Source organism: Heterodontus francisci, chromosome 23, assembly GCF_036365525.1.
Source record: "Heterodontus francisci isolate sHetFra1 chromosome 23, sHetFra1.hap1, whole genome shotgun sequence".
In the NCBI taxonomy this organism is placed as follows: Eukaryota; Metazoa; Chordata; class Chondrichthyes; order Heterodontiformes; family Heterodontidae; genus Heterodontus; species Heterodontus francisci.
This window is the reverse complement of record NC_090393.1, coordinates 19,413,719-19,432,755: the sequence shown is the minus strand read 5'-3', so window position 1 is coordinate 19,432,755 and position 19,037 is coordinate 19,413,719. Positions and strand designations below refer to the sequence as shown.

General features: G+C 42.1%; 2 protein-coding genes across 11 annotated transcripts in view; one reads left to right on the top strand and one right to left on the bottom strand.

Moving 5' to 3' along the window:
- LOC137382906 (probable E3 ubiquitin-protein ligase HECTD4) overlaps nucleotides 1-4,743 on the top strand; it is a 361,123-nt gene extending 356,380 nt beyond the window's left edge. Inside the window, exon 76 of the mRNA XM_068055483.1 lies at nucleotides 711-4,743. Coding sequence (XP_067911584.1) covers nucleotides 711-847 — 137 coding nt within the window. The 3' untranslated portion in view covers nucleotides 848-4,743. The remainder of the gene's footprint in view (nucleotides 1-710) is intronic.
- trafd1 (TRAF-type zinc finger domain containing 1) overlaps nucleotides 587-19,037 on the bottom strand; it is a 47,517-nt gene continuing 29,066 nt past the window's right edge. For 3 of the 10 annotated variants that reach the window (XR_010977233.1, XR_010977235.1, XR_010977237.1), the window contains exons 9-13: nucleotides 18,699-18,825; nucleotides 17,518-17,839; nucleotides 15,646-15,721; nucleotides 2,580-12,096; nucleotides 587-1,147 (exon numbers count right to left, since the gene is read on the bottom strand). Coding sequence is in view for 2 of the 10 variants with exons in the window: in XM_068054819.1 (XP_067910920.1) it covers nucleotides 12,046-12,096; nucleotides 15,646-15,721; nucleotides 17,518-17,839; nucleotides 18,699-18,825 (576 nt within the window). In the remaining 8 variants the exon portion in view is untranslated. Of the gene's footprint in view, nucleotides 12,097-15,645; nucleotides 15,722-17,511; nucleotides 17,840-18,698; nucleotides 18,826-19,037 lie in introns of those variants that run through there. The other 7 variants (XR_010977234.1, XR_010977238.1, XR_010977239.1 and 4 more) reach the window with 7 other exon arrangements.

Sequence of the window (19,037 nt, the reverse complement as noted above, 5' to 3'; positions counted from 1 at the left end):
AGGAGTTCCTAATTTGAGCTGTACCACTGTGGAATGATGTTGAACAGAGGAAAAGGCACTTCCCACCAGAAAGGAACTAACAATTAGAATCAACCTTCCAGCAACTGGTTTCAGAGCGGCCTTGTTAGTAGCAGGCTGGCTGCTTAGTTTCCTAGCCACACAGTGTGGGGGCTGCAGGCTTTCATCATTCAGCTGCTAAGTACATTGGGCAGAGGTGGAACTGAACCATAAAGCCAGGAAGGCTCAAGGTTCAGTTCCCAATCTCGGCTGAGTTGCTCATCAGTCAGGCAGTAATAGAGATGCGGAAAGTTGCCATGGCACTTCCTTAACTGAAGGAGGGAAAAATCAGCAAGGATTCCCAGTCCTAATTGCTACACAGTTACACTACATGAAGGTGTATAGAAAATGGATAAAAACAGTTGGGCTCTGCTACATGGCGAACAGTGGCTGTTGAAGCTTAGTGTCTAGACTTGCACATTAACTGCTGTCTGTGGAGTATGTCAGAAGGAGCTTCGCCTTCAAAAGTAGACCTATTGCCAGATAATGCAAATGGGTCCAAAGAATGAGTGGTTAGTAAAATAGCAAGTGACAAAATCATAAAAATTTATGTAAGATGGATTTTATGTACAAAAGTAAACGTGTTGGAAATTATACTGCTAGGAATTATTCATTTCGTTTAACTTGTCTGTTTTTGTTTCTTTCATGTTCAGGTTCACCAGATTCTCGATACATCAGGGTGGAAACCTGTATGTTTATGATCAAACTTCCTCAGTATTCCTCACTCGACATCATGCTGGAAAAGCTTCGCTATGCCATTCACTACCGTGAAGACCCTCTCAGCGGCTGAGTAGGACACACCTGGAATTCCCTGATCCTTTCGCAACAGACGCCGATACCAGAGGACCTCCTTGACTCTACTTTTAAGAAAAGGAATTGAGGTGGAAGTGCAGATGGAATCCGTGCCGCAGTCGGGAGCAGTTCGTCCTGAACCTGTCATGAGCAAAATGCTTCCATGCTGGTGCAAACTTTCTTTTTGTAAATTTCCATTTCTATTGATGGACTCAGAATGGTGTGTTGCTGTCTTGTCAAGCAGCTATTCCAAGAGCATACGGTGCTTTTACCACTACAGCGGTGTATGTTACTGTACCTTTAAAACACAAACACTTGTGGTCAAACAGGATAATAGTTCATTGTGGGATATAACTGTTTTTATATTCTGTGATCTTAATTTTGGAGCAGCATTTTATCCTCCTTCTGACTGGAGGAAAAATTCTTTTACTTTTCCTTGTGCATAAGTGCACACGTAGGATAGACAAATCTTAGCTTTGGCTTCTAAGATGTCATCAAGTAACCACGTGTGCACACATGCGTGCAACAAAATTGAAATGCTCTAAAGTTAACGTGTTGTGATCAGTGTACAGAAAGGCTCAGCTACTGGCAGTGCACCTTCTAGTTATAGGTGGATTTATATGAATCATGTGACTGCAGCCTCCTTCCCTTTTTCTCCTCTTCCCAAAAAAAGTAAGGTTGTGAGTACTTCCGGTATATTGGATTAGCATGTTAACAGATGTCTAATGTGCCATCAAGAGTCTCTCTCAGCTCACTCCCTAACTCAATTTGCAGGATTCTGTTAATACTGACTGGAAGACCTTGTCCTCAAATATTTTCTTGTAAAGTTCCCTGCTGATTGTCAGTGGTATTGAGGTAACCAGTAATATAACCAGGAGCCTTGATTTGGAGCTGTGGGGTAGAGGAATTTATTGGTATCTCACTTTCTACTGACAAAAGATCCTTGAAATGGACCATAATTCAGCAGAGCCTGGTATTGGGAGTGGGTAGAATTGAAACAGTTATCTGCAAAGTTATTTTGTGCTGGAGGTCAGTTTCTGATGTACAATTACTGATTTAGTTCACCCCCTTCATTTTCCCACGAGTCTTCAAATTACCCAGCGGAGTGGATGGATGGACAGCTGCGAGTGAGTATGGCCTATAGTTACTTCCAAATCACATTTTATTTTTCTCTTTCCCCCAAAGTATGCTTCTGATTGGCTGAGGCTGCCTTTTATCACGAGTCCCGTTCTCTCAACTAATTTTGAAATGCAAGCAGTAACATGAGCCCTAATTAAATACTATTTAAACTATCCTGCCATAGATTTGATCAAAGATTTGCTATGAAAATAGCCCAGTACACACATTTTCCACCCTTTTGGTTTTTAGTTTGTAATTCAAGTAAGTTTTACTTTACAGCCATTTTTGAAATATTCAGGATATTTTACACTAACAATGCATAAAATCTGCAAAACACATTCAGCAGTAAATAGGTCAACTGCATTGTAAATTGCTATTCTTGGTGTCAAATGTTGCATCTTAAAGAAGTATACTGCTCGAAGAGGTGCTGAATAGGCACCATGACTTGCTGCCCTCACTTGTCATTCCCAATGTTTACTGTTATCCAAGCTAATTGAAGTTTAATTGTGAGAGAGAGAAAGGAAAATGCATTATCAGCACCAAGAGTAGGAGTGGCTAGCAGACAGGAGCAAGTAAGCTGCAAGGTCAAAAAATATGTAAATAGTACATACCAAAAGTGATGTCGAGGGGCATAACTCGGGCACTGGGCAGGAGCATCACTGCTATCTAAATTGAAAGGAGGGAGACGTGTGCATCATAAATGTATATTGAAGATACAGCTATAGAGATCACAAGCTGCAGTTCCAGATTAGAAGTCTCTGTTGCTTTGAATATCCGAACATTCTCCTATTTAAGATGAGCACATCAGCAGATGCACTGAACATGACTATGCAGCCTGAAGGCATGTTAAGAGAAAAGCTATTAGTGTTGAGCTTTTCTGCCTACATTTAAATTCCTAACATTGAATTTGGCAGTGTAATGAATATACCACTTATGTATGCACTTGTGTTTGCTAATTACTTGTATTTTTCAGATAAAACATGAGATTTGTGTAAATTATTTCTGCCTGCATCACCACCCCCCCAAAAAGGTCATGGGTATAAATCCATGGCTTGAAGTGTGTTTTATTTTGTATTAATATAGTCCATAGAATATCACAAAGTTTGTAAAATGAGAGCTGGAACACAGCAGAACCTTGACCTTTTACAGCCTTCTCTGTTATAGCATATCCCTGACATGTTGGCAATTTCCTGAGTGGGAGATGTTTGTGTGATAGGAGAGGGGGAAGTTCATATCTACCCTCCAAAGCTATTAATGTAAATCTTAATTGGTGTTTGGTAATAATCTCTAAAATCCCTTGTAAAAGAGTTCATACAAAGAAAATGAGAGTGCATTGGCTTGAGAAAGCAAAGAGGAATATGGGAGATATGTTTTAGCACAATATCCACTAACTTGTTTCATTTTTCAAGATAGCTCATATCAATTGAACTAGTACTTAAAGGACTAGATTTTAAACCTATTCTAGAATTAATCAGGAGCAATTTTATGGAATTAAAGAGCTGAGGTCAAGGAACTGCTTGGGTACATGATTCTACCATTTTTGTAGAAAGATGTCATATTGGGCATCAAGCACACAAGGCAGGAGGGGCAAGGATAATGTCCCAAGGGGCATAAACCTGGGAATGTTGCTGAATTTATTCTAACTCTTAACAATGCAGGAGGTTTGACAGATCTTAAAGCTTGCAGTAGGAGGCTTGCCGAACACAGAGCCTCTGTATACATAATGTTTAATGTAAACTGTCATTGGGTGTAGAGTGTATATTTTTCTTTTGCTGTGCAATGGTCAGATAGCCTGCAAGTATATGTGAAGGGCCTGCTTAATAACGGTGAATGAAGGTTTTGTGTAATTAGTTATTTGGCAGACAAAGAACACATTGACTTACTGTCAGTGTTGGTGCTGGGAGTTTATTTTTGTTGGGTGCTTGCACATTTTATAATCAAATTATACACACACACAACCAGAGTAGATACACAGTACACATATATACTTCAGTAATGAAAATTCTGGAGACAGATTTGCTGTGAAATGGTCTATTTTATTCACTCTGGTTTATAGAATGCAGTGAGGGGGTGTGTTTTTCAACCAGCCTGGTTATGTTGACAGATGAAACTCTGAGAAAAGTAAGATGCAGCTGATTGAAATACACAGGAACAAGCTGGCCAATCAGGAAAGGCAGGTTTTTTAAGCTTACTTACTTTAACTGGTCCAACTCAGCTTTTAATCATAAAATGCTAGTCATAAAGGGTGTTGAACCTATATGCTACTAGAAAAAAACTGCAGAATTGAGAATTTTCCTGTCAAGTGCTCAGCTCAATCCCAATAGTTGATTGTTTTCCTACCAGCTTCACGGAGTACAATGTCTGCAAAGAGCAGCACGTCCAGTTGTTTTTTTTTTTAAACAGATGTATCATATTGTTGCTTAAATAATTCTCTTTTCCCTCCCCCCCCCCAAACCCCAAAAACCTGACACTAGTGCAGATCTGGCTCTTTGTCCCTGCCTTGTTAGAGTGATGTGGTGCTGGCTGTGGTAATGTTAATCTGCTGCTACAACTGCTCCATTTACTGAGAGCAACCCGATAAACTTAAAAAATTTAAAAGGACATAATCAACATACAGGTGTTTATGTGCTCTGTACAGTCATTGATGTATATTTATTGCAATTATTTATGAATGCATCTTAAAAATCATCTGTATTGTTGATCTAGTCTGCATTGGTACCTAAAGCAGTGATGTATGAATGGGAGTAACATTCATATTAAAACAGTTGAAACAGATTTTATGTTAGAGATGTCATTTTTATGGAAAAGATTTTCCATTAGTAGCGAGAGGATTTATGACCCTCAAAAGAAGAAAGGAGTTTAGCCAAAATGTTTTTATGCAAAGTTATTCACCGAACACCTATTCCTGTTGGGGGACTTTAATGCCAGGGTTGGGACTCTCCTGCCTTGGGTGCTATGGTGTTGGAAGTATGAATGAGAATGGGCAGAGACTGCTTGAGTTGTGTACCTATCATAACCTCTGCATCACCAACTCGTTCTTTCACACTAAACCCTGTCACCAGGTTTCATGGAGGCACCCAAGATCGCGTCATTGTCACAAGGCAAGCTGCCATAAACAGTGTTCAAATCACACGCAGCTTCCACAGTGCGGACTGCGACACCGACCACTCCCTGGTGTGCAGCAAGGTTAGACTCAGCCCAAAGAAGTTGCATCATTCCAAGCAGAAGGGCACGCGCAGAATTTCTCACCCACAGCTGTTACATAAGTTTCTAAATTCACTTGTCAGCCCTTCAAAACACTCCCACAGGGGATGCTGAGACCAAGTGGGCCCACATCAGAGACGCCATCTATGAGTCAGCTTTGACCACCTACGGCAAAAGTGCGAGGAGAAATGCAGACTGGTTTCAGTCTCATAACGAAGAGCTGGAACCTGTCATAGCCGCTAAGCGCACTACACTGTTGAACTACAAGAAAGTCCCCAGCGAGTTCACATCCGTAGCACTTAAAGCAGCCAGAAGCACTGCACAAAGAACAGCCAGGCGCTGCGCAAACTACTACTGGCAACACCTATGCAGTCATATTCAGCTAGCCTCAGACACCGGAAACATCAGAGGAATGTATGATGGCATTAAGAGAGCTCTTGGGCCAACCATCAAGAAGATCGCCCCCCTCAAAACTAAATCTGGGGACATAATCACTGACCAACACAAACAAATGGACTGCTGGGTTGAGCACAACCTAGAACTGTACTCCAGGGGGAATGTTGTCACTGAGACTGCCCTCAATGCAGCCCAGCCTCTACCAGTCATGGATGAGCTGGACATACAGCCAACCAAATCGGAACTCAGTGATGCCATTGATTTTCTAGCCAGTGGAAAAGCCCCTGGGAAGGACAGCATTACCCCTGAAATAATCAAGAGTGCCAAGCCTGCTATACTCTCAGCACTACATGAACTGCTTTGCCTGTGCTGGGATGAGGGAGCAGTACCTCAGGACATGCGCGATGCCAATATCATCACCCTCTCTAAAAACAAAGGTGACTGCAACAACTACCGTGGAATGTCTTTGCTCGAGTCGCTCTAAACAGGCTCCAGAAGCTGGCTGAGCGCGTCTACCCTGAGGCACAGTGTGGCTTTCGTGCAGAGAGATCGACCGTTGACATGTTGTTCTCCCTTCGTCAGCTACAGGAGAAATGCCACGAACAGATGCCCCTCTACATTGCTTTCATTGATCTCACCAAAGCCCTTGACCTAGTCAGCAGACGTGGTCTCTTCAGCCTACTAGAAAAGATTGGATGCCCACCAAAGCTACTAAGTATCATCACCTCATTCCATGACAATATGAAAGGCACAATTCAACATGGTGGCTCATCAGACCCCTTTCCTATCCTGAGTGGCGTGAAACAGGGCTGTGTTCTCGCACCCACACTTTGGGATTTTCTTCTCCCTACTGCTTTCACATGCGTTCAAGTCCTCGGAAGAAGGAATTTTCCTCCACACAAGATCAGGGGGGTTGTTCAACCTTGCCCGTCTAAGAGCGAAGTCCAAAGTACGGAAAGTCGTCATCAGGGAACTCCTCTTTGCTGACTATGCTGCTTTAACATCTCTCACTGAAGAGTGCCTGCAGAGTCTCATCGACAGGTTTGCGGCTGCCTGTAATGAATTTGGCCTAACCATCAGCCTCAAGAAAACGAACATCATGGGGCAGGACGTCAGAAATGCTCCATCCATCAATATTAACGACCACGCTCTGGAAGTGGTTCAAGAGTTCACCTACCTCGGCTCAACTATCACCAGTAACCTGTCTCTAGTTGCAGAAATCAACAAGCGCATGGGAAAGGCTTCCACTGCTATGTCCAGACTGGCCAAGAGAGTGTGGGAAAATGGCGCACTGACACTGAACACAGAAGTCCGAGTGTATCAAGCCTGTGTTCTCAGTACCTTGCTCTATGGCAGCGTGACCTGGACAACGTATGTCAGCCAAGAGCAACGTCTCAATTCATTCCATCTTCGCTGCCTCCGGAGAATACTTGGCATCAGGTGGCAGGACCGTATCTCCAACACAGAAGTCCTCAAGGCGGCCAATATCCCCAGCTTATACACACTACTGAGTCAGCGGCGCTTGAGATGGCTTGGCCATGTGAGCCACATGGAAGATGGCAGGATCCCCAAAGACATATTGCACAGCGAGCTCGCCACTGATATCAGACCCATCGGCTGTCCATGTCTCCGCTTTAAAGACGTCTGCAAACGCGACATGAAATCCTGTGACATTGATCACAAGTCGTGGGAGTCGGTTGCCAGAGCTGGCGGACAGCCATAAAGGCGGGGCTAAAGTGTGGCAAGTCGAAGAGACTTAGCAGGAAAAAAAGAGGCGCAAGGGAAGAGTCAACTGTGTAACAGCCCCGACAATCAAATTTTTCTGCAGCACCTGTGGAAGAGCCTGTCACTCTAGAATTGGCCTTTAGCCACTCCAGGCGCTTACCCATTGTCTCTCGAGATAAGGAGGCCAAAGAAGATTAGGATGTGGCATGCCCCACCAAAAACAATGGTGGCATTTGAATTGATTAATTTTTATCTACTTCCCTTTTAAAATCTAAGAGGAAATGACAGGGGAATTGAAGTATGTGGATAGCTTTCAAAGGGCGAATGGCTTATGCTGTAAAATTCTGGATTGATAAATACGTGGTTACATTCAGGCACACTTGCCATAGGAATTCCTGAATCTTGTATCAACTGAAATTATTTTTGTCACTAAGAATGTACCATATGCTCCCAGACTTGAGACTACAAAGACATACAGGGTCATTTTGTCCGCTGCTAGTGACTCAAGGTTCCACAGTACAAGTACAAAGTGCTGTACTATCAAATTTCAGATGAAATTTAAACAGAGGCACCAGCTACCTGTTCATGTGGATGTAACTATTCTCAAGAGCAGGGGAGGTAGCCCCGGTAATATAAAAGCAAAATACTGCGGATGCTGGAAATACTCAGCAGGTCAGGCAGCATCTGTGGAGAGAGAAGCAGAGTTAATGTTTCAGGTCAGTGACCCTTCAGAACCCGAGGTAGCCTTGGTGTTCTGGTCAATATTTATCCCTCAAAATCAACATCAGAAGCACAGATTATGTGGTCATCATCACATTGCTGTTTATGGGCACTTGCTGTGCACATTGACTGCCGTGTTTCTTACATTTCAGTGACAATACTTTATTGCTTGTGAAAAGCACTAAATAAATGCAAGTCTTTTATGTTCAAGCCAAATTCAGCAACTGATTACAAGGCCAGGTGTGGACCAAGTACATTTAAATTTGTATTCTCATTTAAGGGATGCACAGGGAAGTAGCAATTCAATAGGTCTAAGTATTCATGAGCATACTGGTGGGAAAAAGAATAGAGTTGTAAAGGGAGATGAAGTAATCGGCTTATCTTGTAAGTGATCTGAAGACCTCAGACTAAAGAAGTTGGGGGTAGCTGTGGGAGTTTTTGAAGAATGAGATTGGGAGGGCAGGAAGATAAAGATTTGAGGATGGCAGTGTGGGATTACCAGAACAGTGGGCAAAGATGCCATGGTGCAATTATGACATTACTACTCAAATTTGGGCATGGTAAATGAAGAGTTAGTTTATGTATCCTTGCCACCAACTACTGTGCACCATGTACTGCTGTCAGAGCAAGAAATCAGTATGGTAACATGCAAATCACAACCTGAATTGTGCAGCTGGTGACATTCATTACCCAATAGATTTCACAAAAATAGGTCAACTATTTAACCTTTATTATATATTGTAAATCAATACATTTACAGATGTCTACTTTTTAAAAATATTAAGTGGCTGATAAGATTTCAATCAGCTAATTTTATGCTGGTGCTAAAAGAAAAAACCCACAATGGCATGAGACAGAATATTTTAGCTACTTGAAAGAATACATAGTCAGCAAACTCAATCCACACCATGAGTGAGATGGTTACGCATTGTTCAGAAACATACCGTTTATACCCATATTGGTTTGGAGGACACCAGAGAGCCTGCAGATCAGCTGGTCCATGAAGTTTTAAAAGTAGGAGGCAATTTGAAAAAAAAATGAACTGGACAGGAGGGGGTAAGGAATTCTACCATAAAATGCAAATTAAAAGGGTCACTACAGTCAATGCAGTGACAAAGTTCTCTGCCTCCCTTGAAGTTCCTAAGCTGGCATTCTGGTACCAGGCCAATAGCATTTTATTCTTTCCACAAACCTGCCCATCCCTGTCTAAGAATCACAGTTTTTAATGCTACTAAATAGAACTGCAGACATATATACACACAAGTCTTGGTTTACTCTTTCCACCCATATTTCCTACACCTTAAAATATTCAGGAAATCATTGTCACTAGTAACGAAGCTGTAATATTGCACCTCCCCTCCCCTGTAAATGCAGTATCGCATTAAACAAAAAGTGTATGTTCGAGGTGCTTTGGTGAATGGATTGCTCAGAGTTGCAAAGCCCTCAATGCTTCCAGGAACCCTCTAGTTCTACCCAGCAGAGGATTTAAGAGTCAAGAATTAGAAAGGATAGTTGGAAGGGTGTGTGGAGGGAGAATAAAAAAATTGCGATCAGTTAACTGTGCATAAAAAGGGGGTTTTTATTACAGAAACAAGCTAGACCATGATCTGCTACATATAAATGCAGTGGTTGCCTCATAAGTTGCTGGGTACAGAAGAGAAGATACTTTTAGGTACGTCATTCCTCAGTTACATTTCCTGAGTACTGGTCTTGCTGGGTTTGCAGATTGATATTTGATTGACAGATTAGGCACTGAGTCCAACACCATGACGATGCCTTTCTGCCAACAAGCTGGAGAAAGAAATTGTGCAACATTCCCTCATCTTGAGGGGCAAACTCAAATTTCTTAGGTTTCATGATAAACTGACCTAATCTGGTTAACACTTTAAATATAGCCACCATATCTTTACTGGGTGCCTGACCATATGAATATGGCAAAGCAGTAGAATTAGTAGCAAGCAGTACTTTGAACTCACTAAGGTCATTAATCTAATTTGAACAGAAGCAACTAGAGTTTCCTCACACATTTTAAAATGAGCACAAGCCTATGCAAACACAATGGCAAGAAAGGACATTTTACCACTGGACAAAAGTACAATTAAAAATGTCCTACAGCTTTCCAATTGTGGAATCTGTGGCAGGATTGACATATCTGATTCACACGGAAAAAAAAGTTTTCACATTCAAAACTGGAGCTTCCTCATAACAATTTTATAAATCTAAAAAGATATCTCCAGGCCACTAATAAATACCAACAGAAGTATACACAAATCCCTCTCCTACCTTCTACGGAGGCAGTTAAAAGCTTACTAGTTGTTCTAACAGGAGTTACTGCAAAGGAAAGCAAAGAGGGCTGTCTGTCTTTTAGCAAAGTGGTTAACTGAATAATTGTATTTACTCTAATACATTTAAACGATTGCACAAAAGACATGTACACTAAACCCAAGAACAGCAATTCCACATTACACCACAAATGTAACTTTTTTTTTTGAGCAATTCAATACTATTTACTACCCCATATAAAACTTTCTGCAAAAAAAAAAAAAATTATCTTCCCTATTCGACTGTGTTTCTTACCTGCAGACAAGAGGTACACCAGAGATGACTTGGTCCTTTCCTGCATAGGTATTGTCCCAGACAGCCTGACTGAACTTGGTAACTTGTTTCTCACTCTTCTTCCTCTCCCTAGCATGCACCTCCGTTTCCTCTGCTTTTTTTAAACCACCTTTCTTCACGGAGATCTTGAATTTTCATCTTCCATCACTTAAATTTTCTGAAACCCCCAATGCTATTTATAAAGTATAACTTAAATTAAAAACAATGCAAGACTGAAGAAAGGGCAATTCAGACGTAGTTTTGCTACTTTTAAACTTCTTTCTATGCCAATATCCGCCAGCAAACACAAGAGGTCGCAATTCAAAGTTCTGAACAATCCTAGCCCACCCATTGCTTTTCCAATTTACCTCATGTATCATGAAAAGTGTAAATACATTTCTAATAAACTGCCCTGACAGTTTGTATTGTTTTAAAAATTGCCCAGAGCAGCAGACTTGATTCCAAAACACAGCTGTCTTTAAAAAGACACTCCATCGCAGACATTAGGACTGAGTCTGCAACTCCCAAAATGCAGATTAAAACTTGTACAACATATGTGAAATTTCCCTGAAAGATAAAATATTTGTCTAATTCTGTACTGACCACAACATAATTGGTGGTCCCTGCATGATGTAATTTAAGCATCAGCATAGCACAAAAAATACAAGAAAAAGCAAGGACATAAACATAGCAAAGAGGCAGAGATTGAGCACAATACTGGTAGAAGCAGGATGAGCCCACAGTGAGACAGCAGAGCGGAAAAAGAAAAACAAACTATAGAGAAAAAGGACAGATACCATCACTATCAGCACAAACAGTTACAGCCTCACCCAAAACAACCAAGATATAAAACAAATCGTACATAAAGAACCATGGAAGAAATTTCAGGCTACAACCTACACCCTTAAGATGCTTGTAATGGCTAGGTACTATTCAAGTTTTACTCTTGTGGCTTGGGATATATTAGACTATTGAACTTATCAGTAGTCCTTTTTATTGTGTGATGCTTTAAATTGATTACATAAAGGTAAAAACATATCCTTGGGAAGTTAGTTCAAGCTGTGAATTTCCACAGCACATCCCATTGAAATAAAATGAGGTGTACCAAAAGGAACTTGATTCCCCACAAGTTGATCAGCTGTGTAAGCAAATGATCTTGGAGATAATTTGGGGCACAAGCGCACAGAAAGTCTCAATTAAAATGTCTTGCCTTTTTAAGTTATGCAGGGATCCAAAAACATGAGCTCCTGTTAAACATCTTTTTTTAAAACCCCACAATGAAAACTGAGTTAGGAAAGGAAATAAAAACATACTACCACTTAAACCACGCTCAGATAAATAATCTTTTGCATAGGAAAAGAAAGTCCTGAGTTTTAGCACTAAATATAATTTAAGAGTTGGACACCATTGTAACGAGTGTAATTCAGTCCCATTTTGTCACTCCTCTTCTTTCCCATCATTTTCTGGTCTTGTTTTCGGTATATTCTGCTGCAATGAAGATACATAATTTAGCCCTTTAATCACATGGGTACTTCTTGACAATTAATAACACATTCCCCCTTCAACCACATCACTACTTTCATGAAAATGCTACAGCACAGTTCTACTGGCCAGCATTGTTCTCTGGTGCTGCATCTGAGCAGTTTTCTTTTACTTAGAGTCATAGTCATACAGCATAGAAACAGGCCCTTCGGCCCACCGCGTCCATGCCGACCACAATGCCTATCTATACTAATCCCACCTGCCTGCTTTAATTCCATATCCCTCTATGCCTTGCTCATTCAAGTACCTGTCCAGATGCCTCTTAAATGTTGCTACTGTTCCTGCCTCCACCACCTCCTCTGGCAGCTCATTCCAGATACCTACTATTCTTTGTGTGAAAAATTTACCCCTTTGATCCCCTTTAAACCTCCTCCCTCTCACCTTAAATCTATGCCCTCCAGTTTTAGTCACCCCTACCATGGGAAACAGACTCTGGCTATCTACCCTATCTATCCCTCTCATAATTTTATATACCTCTATCATGTCCCCTCTCAGCCTCCTTCGCTCCAGGGAAAACAGACCCAGCCTATCCAATCTCTCTTTATAACTCAAGCCCTCCAAACCAGGCAACATCCTTGTGAATGTTTTCTGCACCCTCTCTAGCTTAATCACATCTTTCCTTTAGTGTGGCGACCAGAACTGCACACAGTACTCCAAATGCAGCCTAACCAACGTTATGTATAACTGTAACAGGACGTCCCAACTCTTGTACTCAATGCCTCGGCCAATAAAGGCAAGCATGCCATACGCCTTCTTCACCACCCTGTTTACCTGTGTTGCCACTTTTAGGGAACTATGTACTTGCACCCCAAGGTCTCTCTGCTCAACAACACTCCTCAAGGCCCTGCCATTCACTGTATATGTCCTGCCCTGGTTTAACGTCCCAAAATGCATCACTTCACACTTGACTGCATTAAATTCCATTTGCCAATCCCTTGTCCACTTTCCCAGTTGATCTATATCCTGTTGTAACCTTAGACAACCTTCTTCATTGTCCACTATACCACCAACTTTGGGGTCATCTGCAAACTTACTAATCATGCCCCCTAGATTCACATCCAAGTTTTGTAAGCTGTGAACATCAAGTAAGCTATTTATCATATGCACGTCCCACCAGGGATCATTCGCTAGTGATCAGGTGCAGGAATCCTGGCAGCTATTGTTCCCTCTTCTTAGCCCAGGGGTGCAAAGATCAGTTGTAACTTTCGCCCTGGCGGACAGCGACTCACAGCAGAGAATGGTGATCAGACCTGGGACCTTCCTGGTCTGTCTGATTCAACTTCACACTGTACCAACTGAGGCATTGGGGAAATCAGACAGAATAAGGCATTTAATTTAAATAAGTTCATCTAATATTTTAAGAACACTGATTTTGGGGACAATGTTCAATTAAAAACCTTACTAAAATTGGATATTAAAAATAATTAAAAAAGGAACTTCTTTTGACAAACTTTCATTCCTTTTCCGAAAGTGTCAGGGTACAGTTGCTCAGTGGCCATTCCTCAAGCCTGAACTTAGACAACAAATGACATCAAGTTATTTGCCAGCTGAAGGATTGAGCTTCTTGGTGCCTGCTTTTAAGGAAAAGACAGACAGACCAATGGAGTGGGAACTGGTAGGGCAATGCTTGTCCAGGAAATGAGATTGATAAAAGAATGGACTTGAACCCTGGGTTAGCAGGATTAATACTTTGTAAAAGAGCATAATGGGTATGAACAGAAAGAGGGTCAACTCACGATCATATAATCAAAACTAATCTACAGGTAGACGGATTTGGGTTTGTTAATCTACTGAGGAGTGAATCGCTCCATCAAAACACCAACTCAGCAAAAAAGGACTCTGCACCATAATTCTTGGTTTCAACATGATTGAAAGAAACAGAGGCCAGTTTACAGCTCAAAGCTACCTTGAGAATTAATATACTGATTGTAACTACAGATGACACGAAAATTGATGGTGTCGTAAATAGTGAGGAGGAAAGCCTGAGATTACAGGATGATATAGATGGGCTGATAAGATGGGCACAGCAGTGGCAAAATGGAATTTAATCATGAGAAGTGGAAAGGTGATGCATTTTGGGAGGACTAACAAGGCAAGAGAATATACAATGGGTGGTAGGACCCTAGCAAGTACAGAGGGTCAGAGGGACCTTGGTGCACTTGTCCACAGATCACTGAAGGCAGCAGCACAGGTAGATAAGATGGTTAGGAAGGCATATGGGATACTTGCCTTTATTAGCCGAGGCATAGAATATAAGAGCAGGGAGGTTATGATGGAGCTGTATAAAATGCTAGTTAGGCCACAGCTGGAATACTGTGTACAGTTCTGGTCACATTATAGGAAGGATGTGATTGCTAGAGGGTAGAGGAGATACACCAGGATGTTGCCTGGGCTGGAGCATTTCAGCTATGGAGAGAGACTGAACAGGCTAGGGTTGTTTTCCTTAGAGCAGAGAAGGCTGAGGGGGGACCTGATTGAGGTATACAAAATTATGAGGGACATTGATAAGATAGATAGGAAGAAACGTTTTCCCTTAGCAGAGGGGTCAATAACCAGGGGGCACAGATTAAAGGTAAGGGGCAGGAGGTTTAGAGGGGACTTAAGGAAAAAAATTTTCACCCAGAGGATGGTTGGAATCTGGAACACACTGCCTGAAGAGGTGGTAGAGGCAGGAACCCTCACAACATTTAAGTAGTATTTAGATGAGCACTTGAAATGCCATCGCATTACAAGGCTACGGGCCAAATGCTGGAAAATGGGATTAGAATAGATAGGTGTCTGATGGCCGGCATGGACACGATGGGCCGAAGGGCCTGTTTTTGTGCTGTATGACTCTATTGTTCATGGACACTTGTAGCAACAAATAAGAAAAAGTAGCAAGGAACAGATAAGACAACTGCTCTGCTGGACTAAAATAAAGACGGTGGCATAGCGGTAATGTCACTGGACTAGCAATCCAGAGGTCCAGGCTAATACCTTGTAGATAAAAGCAAAATACTGCGGATGCTGGAAATACTCAGCAGATCTGGCAGCATCTGTGGAGAGAGAAACAGACTTAACGTTTCGGGTCAGTGACCCTTCTTCGGAACTGAATACCCTGTAGACACAGGCTCAAATCCCACTATGGCAGCTGGTGGAACTCAAGTTCAATTAATAAATTGGAACTGAAAGCTAGTCTCAGTAATGGTGCCATGCAACAATCATTGATTGTAGTAAAACCCCATTGCGTTCAATAATGTCCTTGAGGGAAAGAAATCTGCCGTCCTTACCTAGTCTGGCCTACATGTGACTCCAGACCCACAGCAATGTGGTTGGCTCTCAACTGCCCTCTGACATAGCCTAGCAAGCCACTCAGTTCAATGGCACTTCAGGTGGGTAACAAATGCTTGAGAGAGAGAGGGCGAGCGAGCAAAAAACAGGCAATTCTTCCTTTTATATTAACCATCTACCTTTAAATCAGAGTCTGAATTATTTTTCTTTCCAAATGTTTCTTACCTTTATTCCTGGAACTCTGCTTCTGGAGGTAGCAGGAATTGTATTCCTAGAAATCCTCGATCCATCTGTTCTCAGACTGAAAGATAAACAAAGATCTTATAAAAGACAGTAGACAAGAGTTGTGCAATGGAGATGCTCACCCAGCAACAGACTCAGAGAGCACTCTACTATCTTTATTTTCAACGAGCAAACCCAGCCAAAGAGCCAGGGCCTACAGTGCAGGACATAGGAAAGATAGAAAAGTGTTGGAGATAATAGGATAAATCAAGAAGTCATGATTAGATAGCAACAACTTGAGTTTCTAATGCCTGTAGGAAAAATTTTCACAGAATCATCTTGGAACAAATTGATTTACAATCTATATTAATGATTTAGATGGAAAGACTGAGTCATAGAGTGATACAGCACTGAAACAGGCCCTTCGGCCCACTGAGTCTGTGCCAACCAACAACCACCCATTTATACTAATCCTACATTAATCCCATATTCCCCACCATTCTGCTGCCACCTACACTAGGGGCAATTTACAATGGCCAATTTACCTATCAACCTGCAAGTCTCTAGCTGTGGGAGGAAACCAGAGCACCCAGCGGAAACCCACGCAGTCACAGGGAGAACTTGCAAACTCTGCACAGGCAGTACCCAGAATCGAACCCAGGTCGCTGGAGCTGTGAGGCTGCAGTGCTAACCACTACGCCACTGAGTGTTAAGTATCCAAATTTGCTGAAGATACAAAGTTAGGTGGGTAGGTAAGCTGTGGAGGAGGACAGAGAGTCTGCAAAGGGATATGGATAGGTTAAGTGAGTGGGCAATAAGGTGGCAGATGGAATATCGTGGGGAATTGGGAGGTTATTCTCTTTGGTAGGAAGAATAGAAAAAAAACTTTTTAAATGAGCAAAACTAGTAAATTTAGTGTTCAGAGGGATTTGGTTAGCATGTGGGTACAGAAAGCAATTAGGTAGGTAAATGGCAGGTTTGCCTTCATGCAAAAGGGTTGGAGTACAACAATAAGGAAGTCTAGCTGTAATCATGCATGGCTTGGGTGAGCCCACACCAGAGTAGTGTGTGCATTTTTGGTCTCTGCACCCAAGGAATGATATCCTTGCCTTAAAAAGGGTGCAACAAAGGTACACTAGATTGACTCAGGATTAGAGGAAAGAGAAACGGAGCAGAATGACCTTATACTCTCTGTAGTTCAGAATAATGAGGGGTGATCTCACTGAAACATACAAGAGTATGCGAACACTTGAGAGGGTAGATGCTGAGAGGTTATTCCCCCAGTTGGAGGGGGCATAGTCTCAGGATAAAAGGTCGTTCATTTAAGACTGAAATGAGAAAAAATTTCATCACTCGGATGTGAATCTTTGGAATTCTTTACCCCAGAGGGTTGCGGATGCTTAGTCATTGAATATATTTAAGGTGGAGATTCCCTTAAATTCTAAACGTCTATCAAAGCATAGGGGGATCAGGAGAAAATTGGATATGATGTAGAAGATCAACTTGATCTTACTAAATGGCAGAGCAGGCTTGAGGGGCCATATGGCCTACTCCTATTTCTTACACCGCAGCCTCACAGCTCCAGGGACCCGGGTTCGATTCTGGGTACTGTCTGTGCGGAGCTTGCAAGTTCTCCCTGTGACCGTGTGGGTTTTCGCCGGGTGTTCCGGTTTCCTCCCACCGCCAAAGACTTGCAGGTGATAGGTAAATTGGCCATTGTAAATTGCCCCTAGTGTAGGTAGGCGGTAGGGAATATGGGATTACTGTAGGGTTAGTATAAATGGGTGGTTGTTGATCGGCACAGACTCGGTGGGCCGAAGGGCCTGTTTCAGTGCTGTATCTCTAAATAATAAATAATGTTCAACACACTTTCACCTGGATCTAGCAGCATGTGGAAAAGTGGGTTTGTAGCTTTCTGGAAACACATCTCCAATAGGACGAGTAGAGCCCACTAATGGTTCCAGAGGTTTCCGGGCCCGCCTCCTCAGCTCAAGTGCTTCTCTGTTGGGAACCTTGACCGTTCTGGTATTTGGGGCGATAGCCTCAGCAGCTTGGCTTGTCAGGGATTTTTGTGCACCACTCCCCTGTCTGAATGTTGCTGGAGGTCCTGCTGTTTTCACCCTTAATGAATGTCGAATCGCTGGTCTTGGCTGGATGACATCCTCCAGATGAGAAAAATGGTTTGGTCTGACATCTCCTGCAGTCACAGATTATAAATTATGAACAGCATTGCAAGCGTCATTTTAAAACAAAAATAAACTAATCTTTTAAACTCACTAAGTAGATGCACACAAAATGTGCTGTAAATAATTTCACTAAAATGGCAGAACATGAAGCACCAACCACCACTTTGTTCTTCTGTAACATTTAAAGTGGGCACCGAGAACAAAACAGTTCATACAAAGGATAAGAAACTCAATAAATTTCATTTGAGATTCCTTGATAATTCAGTATGTGCACCTTCTGCACTACTAACAAAAAAAAAATGAATCAGGTTTAAACCTTGATCTGTAAAGATTTAGCTGATCTCAGCGGCAATTGATGGAAGGACATAAGTGACATCAGTGCCCTAGGTTGGGGAAGGAGTAAGGGGGAAAAAAAGTTGTACCTTTATTGTAAAGATAATGTGCACAGTTGGGCCATGGTAGGATGGAGGTTGGTTGGGATGCCCCGTGGTCAAACAGTCCACAGACTCCCACCAAGGCGCATAAATGAAGAATGACTACTTTGGTGTGGTATTGAAGGACTGCCAACACTTAAGAACTATACTCCAGGATGATCAAATCCCTTTCAGGACAGGATAAAGGAAAACTTAGGGACAACTGGGTGAAAAACAATGATTGCCCTCATTCATGCACCATAATGCCTTCCCAGGCCAATATAGCAGGTCAGTCAGTTCACAGGCTTTACCAATGTTGTGGTCTAGTCAGCAATTAAGAGCATCACAAGAGTAGCCTCCACTGACTCCAATTCCCCCTCTCCTCCACCCAGACCTGGTATGGATGTAGCTGTTAGTACGCAAGGTGAAAAAAGTTGCCAATGATTCTTGCATTTACCCTGGTGTCTCTGTCGGCGGATGGGCACTTGTGGAAGTTCTATTGTCTCGGTGTTGTTGACTAGGAATGGCTGATTGGCTTCTTGGTCAGGTGGTCTCGCTGTTGGTGGTCGCAAATCACACTGATCCTGGTAACAGAGGACAAGAGGGTGAGTTCAGGAAGCTTATTGGTACTTTCTTTAGTACTTCTATACCCTTGTGTGACAGAAGCAAACATCAGTGCTACCTAAAAGGTATTGGGTTTCTGCAATATATTTTTTTTTAATTCAAGATTTTTTTTAAGCTAGGCCAACTGTTGTGAATTTGAAATGAAACTGCTAGCTGCTTCTAAAAGAATTCT